Raw genomic sequence first — 6,058 nt, 5'->3', positions numbered from 1 at the left:
TCTGTCCTCCCCGGTCTCTGTACCCCCGGTCTCTGTCCCCCCCTCCCCCGTCTCTGTCCCCCGGTCTCTGTACCCCCCGGTCTCTGTCCCCCCTCCCCCCGTCTCTGTCCCCCGGTCTCTGTCCCTGCCCCCCCCCCCGTCTCTGTACCCCGGTCTCTGTCCCCCGGTCTCTGTCCCCCGGTCTCTGTACCCCCGGTCTCTGTACCCCCGGTCTCTGAGAGGTTCAGTATCAGAACTCACCTGAAGGTGTTCCTCTCGGTCTTGTTCCCGTGTCGCTCTGGGACCGTCTGGGGCTGCTGTTGCTTCTCAGGGCCAGCCAAGTCAGTAGGAGACGGGCTGAGGACGGGCCGACGGACAGGAGGGAAAAACACAGAGGGAGAGAGTGAGGAGCAAGGGTTGCCAAGGCAACAGCAGTACACAACACACACTTCAGTGTTTAGTGTTTGTGTGTGAGAGTGTGAGTGTGTGAGAGAGTGAGTGAGTGCGAGTGTGAGTGAGGGAGTGAGTGTGTGTGAGAGTGAGTGAGTGTTTGTGAGAGTGAGTAAGTGAGTGAGTGTGTGTGCCTCATCGTTTCTACGAGACAGAACTAGATAGTTGTTTTTCCAGCAGGCGTTAGTTTGTCAGTGTGTGAGAGAGAGTGAGTGAGGGGGAGTGAGTGAGTGTGGTGAGTGTGTGTGAGACTGTAAGCGGTCACACATGATGTCAGTCACAGTGGAGGGTGTCCTTAACTAGCTAGTGACTGGACTAGTATCTGGAGACATTGGTTTAACTAGCTAGTGACTGGACTAGTATCTGGAGACATTGGTTTAACTAGCTAGTGACTGAACTAGTATCTGGAGACATTGGTTTAACTAGCTAGTGACTGGACTAGTATCTGGAGACAGGTTTAGCTAGCTAGTGACTGAACTAGTATCTGGAGACATTGGTTTAACTAGCTAGTGACTGGACTAGTATCTGGAGACATTGGTTTAACTAGCTAGTGACTGGACTAGTATCTGGAGACATTGGTTTAACTAGCTAGTGACTGAACTAGTATCTAGAGACATTGGTTTAACTAGCTAGTGACTGGACTAGTATCTGGAGACATTGGTTTAACTAGCTAGTGACTGGACTAGTATCTGGAGACATTGGTTTAACTAGCTAGTGACTGGACTAGTATCTGGAGACATTGGTTTAACTAGCTAGTGACTGAACTAGTATCTGGAGACATTGGTTTAACTAGCTAGTGACTGGACTAGTATCTGGAGACATTGGTTTAACTAGCTAGTGACTGGACTAGTATCTGGAGACAGGTTTAACTAGCTAGTGACTGGACTAGTATCTGGAGACATTGATTTAACTAGCTAGTGACTGGACTAGTATCTGGAGACATAGGTTTAACTAGCTAGTGACTGAACTAGTATCTGGAGACATTGATTTAACTAGCTAGTGACTGGACTAGTATCTGGAGACATTGGATTAACTAGCTAGTGACTGGACTAGTATCTGGAGACATTGGTTTAACTAGCTAGTGACTGAACTAGTATCTGGAGACATTGGTTTAACTAGCTAGTGACTGGACTAGTATCTGGAGACATTGGTTTAACTAGCTAGTGACTGGACTAGTATCTGGAGACATTGGTTTAACTAGCTAGTGACTGAACTAGTATCTGGAGACATTGGTTTAACTAGCTAGTGACTGAACTAGTATCTGGAGACATTGGTTTAACTAGCTAGTGACTGAACTAGTATCTGGAGACATTGGTTTAACTAGCTAGTGACTGGACTAGTATCTGGAGACATTGGTTTAACTAGCTAGTGACTGGACTAGTATCTGGAGACATTGGTTTAACTAGCTAGTGACTGAACTAGTATCTGAGACATTGGTTTAACTAGCTAGTGACTGAACTAGTATCTGGAGACATTGGTTTAACTAGCTAGTGACTGGACTAGTATCTGGAGACATTGGTTTAACTAGCTAGTGACTGGACTAGTATCTGGAGACATTGGTTTAACTAGCTAGTGACTGAACTAGTATCTGGAGACATTGGTTTAACTAGCTAGTGACTTGACTAGTATCTGGAGACATTGGTTTAACTAGCTAGTGACTGGACTAGTATCTGGAGACATTGGTTTAACTAGCTAGTGACTGGACTAGTATCTGGAGACATTGATTTAACTAGCTAGTGACTGGACTAGTATCTGGAGACATAGGTTTAACTAGCTAGTGACTGAACTAGTATCTGGAGACATTGATTTAACTAGCTAGTGACTGGACTAGTATCTGGAGACATTGGATTAACTAGCTAGTGACTGGACTAGTATCTGGAGACATTGGTTTAACTAGCTAGTGACTGAACTAGTATCTGGAGACATTGGTTTAACTAGCTAGTGACTGGACTAGTATCTGGAGACATTGGTTTAACTAGCTAGTGACTGGACTAGTATCTGGAGACATTGGTTTAACTAGCTAGTGACTGAACTAGTATCTAGAGACATTGGTTTAACTAGCTAGTGACTGAACTAGTATCTGGAGACATTGGTTTAACTAGCTAGTGACTGGACTAGTATCTGGAGACATTGGTTTAACTAGCTAGTGACTGGACTAGTATCTGGAGACATTGGTTTAACTAGCTAGTGACTGACTAGTATCTGGAGACATTGGTTTAACTAGCTAGTGACTGGACTAGTATCTGGAGACATTGGTTTAACTAGCTAGTGACTGAACTAGTATCTAGAGACATTGGTTTAACTAGCTAGTGACTGAACTAGTATCTGGAGACATTGGTTTAACTAGCTAGTGACTGGACTAGTATCTGGAGACATTGGTTTAACTAGCTAGTGACTGGAACTAGTATCTGGAGACATAGGTTTAACTAGCTAGTGACTGGACTAGTATCTGGAGACATTGGTTTAACTAGCTAGTGACTGGACTAGTATCTGGAGACATTGGTTTAACTAGCTAGTGACTGAACTAGTATCTGGAGACATAGGTTTAACTAGCTAGTGACTGGACTAGTATCTGGAGACATTGGTTTAACTAGCTAGTGACTGGACTAGTATCTGGAGACATTGGTTTAACTAGCTAGTGACTGGACTAGTATCTGGAGACATTGGTTTAACTAGCTAGTGACTGGACTAGTATCTGGAGACATTGGTTTAACTAGCTAGTGACTGGACTAGTATCTGGAGACATTGGTTTAGCTAGCTAGTGACTGGACTAGTATCTGGAGACATTGGTTTAACTAGCTAGTGACTGAACTAGTATCTCGAGACATTGGTTTAACTAGCTAGTGACTGGACTAGTATCTGGAGACATTGGTTTAGCTAGCTAGTGACTGAACTAGTATCTGGAGACATTGATTTAACTAGCTAGTGACTGGACTAGTATCTGGAGACATTGGTTTAACTAGCTAGTGACTGGACTAGTATCTGGAGACATTGGTTTAACTAGCTAGTGACTGGACTAGTATCTGGAGACATTGGTTTAACTAGCTAGTGACTGGACTAGTATCTGGAGACATTGATTTAACTAGCTAGTGACTGAACTAGTATCTGGAGACATTGGTTTAACTAGCTAGTGACTGAACTAGTATCTGGAGACATTGGTTTAACTAGCTAGTGACTGGACTAGTATCTGGAGACATTGGTTTAACTAGCTAGTGACTGGACTAGTATCTGGAGACATTGGTTTAACTAGCTAGTTAGTGACTGGACTAGTATCTAGAGACATTGGTTTAACTAGCTAGTGACTGAACTAGTATCTGGAGACTTTGGTTTAACTAGCTAGTGACTGGACTAGTATCTGGAGACATAGGTTTAACTAGCTAGTGACTGGACTAGTATCTGGAGACATAGGTTTAACTAGCTAGTGACTGAACTAGTATCTGGAGACATTGGTTTAACTAGCTAGTGACTGAACTAGTATCTGGAGACATTGGTTTAACTAGCTAGTTAGTGACTGGACTAGTATCTGGAGACATTGGTTTAACTAGCTAGTGACTGGACTAGTATCTGGAGACATTGGTTTAACTAGCTAGTGACTGAACTAGTATCTGGAGACATTGGTTTAACTAGCTAGTGACTGAACTAGTATCTGGAGACATTGGTTTAACTAGCTAGTGACTGAACTAGTATCTGGAGACATTGGTTTAACTAGCTAGTGACTGAACTAGTATCTGGAGACATTGGTTTAACTAGCTAGTGACTAGTATCTCTCCTGAATACCTCCTGTCCAGGCTGACATCACCAGACAACATTACTGAACCGGTCCTCTCCTGAATACCTCCTGTCCAGGCTGACATCACCAGACAACATTTACTGAACCGGTATCCTCTCCTGAATACCTGTTGTCCAGGCTGACATCACCGGACAACATTACTGAACCGGTCCTCTCCTGAATACCTCCTGTCCAGGCTGACATCACCAGACAACATTACTGAACCGTCCTCTCCTGAATACCTCCTGTCCAGGCTGACATCACCAGACAACATTACTGAACCGGTCCTGTACCAGGCTGACATCAGACAACATTACTGAACCGGTCCTCTCCTGAATACCTGTTGTCCAGGCTGACATCACCAGACAACATTACTGAACCGGTCCTCTCCTGAATACCTGTTGTCCAGGCTGACATCACCAGACAACATTACTGAACCGGTCCTCTCCTGAATACCTCCTGTCCAGGCTGACATCACCAGACAACATTACTGAACCGGTCCTCTCCTGAATACCTCCTGTCCAGGCTGACATCACCAGACAACATTACTGAACCGGTCCTCTCCTGAATACCTGATGTCCAGGCTGACATCACCAGACAACATTACTGAACCGGTCCTCTCCTGAATACCTCCTGTCCAGGCTGACATCACCAGACAACATTACTGAACCGGTCCTCTCCTGAATACCTCCTGTCCAGGCTGACATCACCAGACAACATTACTGAACCGGTCCTCTCCTGAATACCTCCCTGTCCAGGCTGACATCACCAGACAACATTACTGAACCGGTCCTCTCCTGAATACCTCCTGTCCAGGCTGACATCACCAGACAACATTACTGAACCGGTCCTCTCCTGAATACCTCCTGTCCAGGCTGACATCACCAGACAACATTACTGAACCGGTCCTCTCCTGAATACCTCCTGTCCAGGCTGACATCACCAGACAACATTACTGAACCGGTCCTCTCCTGAATACCTCCTGTCCAGGCTGACATCACCAGACAACATTACTGAACCGGTCCTCTCCTGAATACCTCCTGTCCAGGCTGACATCACCAGACAACATTACTGAACCGGTCCTCTCCCTGAATACCTGTTGTCCAGGCTGACATCACCAGACAACATTACTGAACCGGTCCTCTCCTGAATACCTCCTGTCCAGGCTGACATCACCAGGCAACATTACTGAACCGGTCCTCTCCTGAATACCTGTTGTCCAGGCTGACATCACCAGACAACATTACTGAACCGGTCCTCTCCTGAATACCTCCTGTCCAGGCTGACATCATCTCAGAGAAAGGATGAACGAAGTGCTTTTCTCCAGCTGTGTTTTAGAGAATAGGGTGCCATTTGGGGACTGAGAAGGGCACAAGCCCTCTTCAGTGGGTTAAGACTGATCCTCTCCTTTCACTGCCACTTTAATTAGTCAGACCTCTGTGGTCCCAGGTTCTCAGGAAGCTTTAATGGACTTTACCACAGTAGAAACATGAGTGAGTGAATGAGATGGTGAGTACGTGAATGAATGAGAGATCCAGAGAGAGAGAGAGACCCAGAGAGAGAGAGAGAGAGAGAGAGAGAGAGAGAGAGACCCAGAGAGAGAGAGAGAGAGAGAGAGAGAGAGGAGAGAGAGAGACCAGAGAGAGAGAGAGAGAGAGAGAGAGAGAGACCCAGAGAGTTCGAGAGAGAGAGAGAGAGAGAGACCCAGAGAGTTCGAGAGAGAGAGAGAGAGAGAGACCCAGAGAGTTCGAGAGAGAGAGAGAGAGAGAGACCAGAGAGTTCGAGAGAGAGAGAGAGACCCAGAGAGTTCGAGAGAGAGAGAGAGAGAGAGACCCAGAGAGTTCGAGAGAGAGAGAGAGA

General features: G+C 45.6%; 1 protein-coding gene and 1 long non-coding RNA gene across 7 annotated transcripts in view; both read right to left on the bottom strand.

Moving 5' to 3' along the window:
* Positions 1-204: 204 nt before the first annotated feature.
* Positions 205-6,058, bottom strand: part of LOC127923991 (FH1/FH2 domain-containing protein 3-like) — an 87,744-nt gene continuing 81,890 nt past the window's right edge. The window contains exon 10 of the mRNA XM_052508337.1: positions 205-336. Coding sequence (XP_052364297.1) covers positions 237-336 — 100 coding nt within the window. The 3' untranslated portion in view covers positions 205-236. The remainder of the gene's footprint in view (positions 337-6,058) is intronic.
* Positions 4,192-5,719, bottom strand: LOC127923992 (uncharacterized). Of its 6 annotated transcripts, none has more exons than XR_008116404.1 (4): positions 5,411-5,719; positions 5,004-5,235; positions 4,539-4,944; positions 4,192-4,264 (listed from the first exon to the last, which is right to left on the bottom strand). It is a non-coding gene; the product is annotated as an uncharacterized LOC127923992 (long non-coding RNA). The 6 variants fall into 6 exon arrangements; XR_008116409.1 differs by having other exon boundaries at positions 4,655-4,944; XR_008116406.1 differs by having other exon boundaries at positions 5,004-5,177.

This window comes from Oncorhynchus keta, unplaced genomic scaffold, assembly GCF_023373465.1.
Source record: "Oncorhynchus keta strain PuntledgeMale-10-30-2019 unplaced genomic scaffold, Oket_V2 Un_contig_3446_pilon_pilon, whole genome shotgun sequence".
NCBI classification, from domain to species: Eukaryota; Metazoa; Chordata; class Actinopteri; order Salmoniformes; family Salmonidae; genus Oncorhynchus; species Oncorhynchus keta.
Note: the sequence above shows the minus strand (reverse complement) of the source record. Positions and strands in the feature narration are given on the sequence as shown.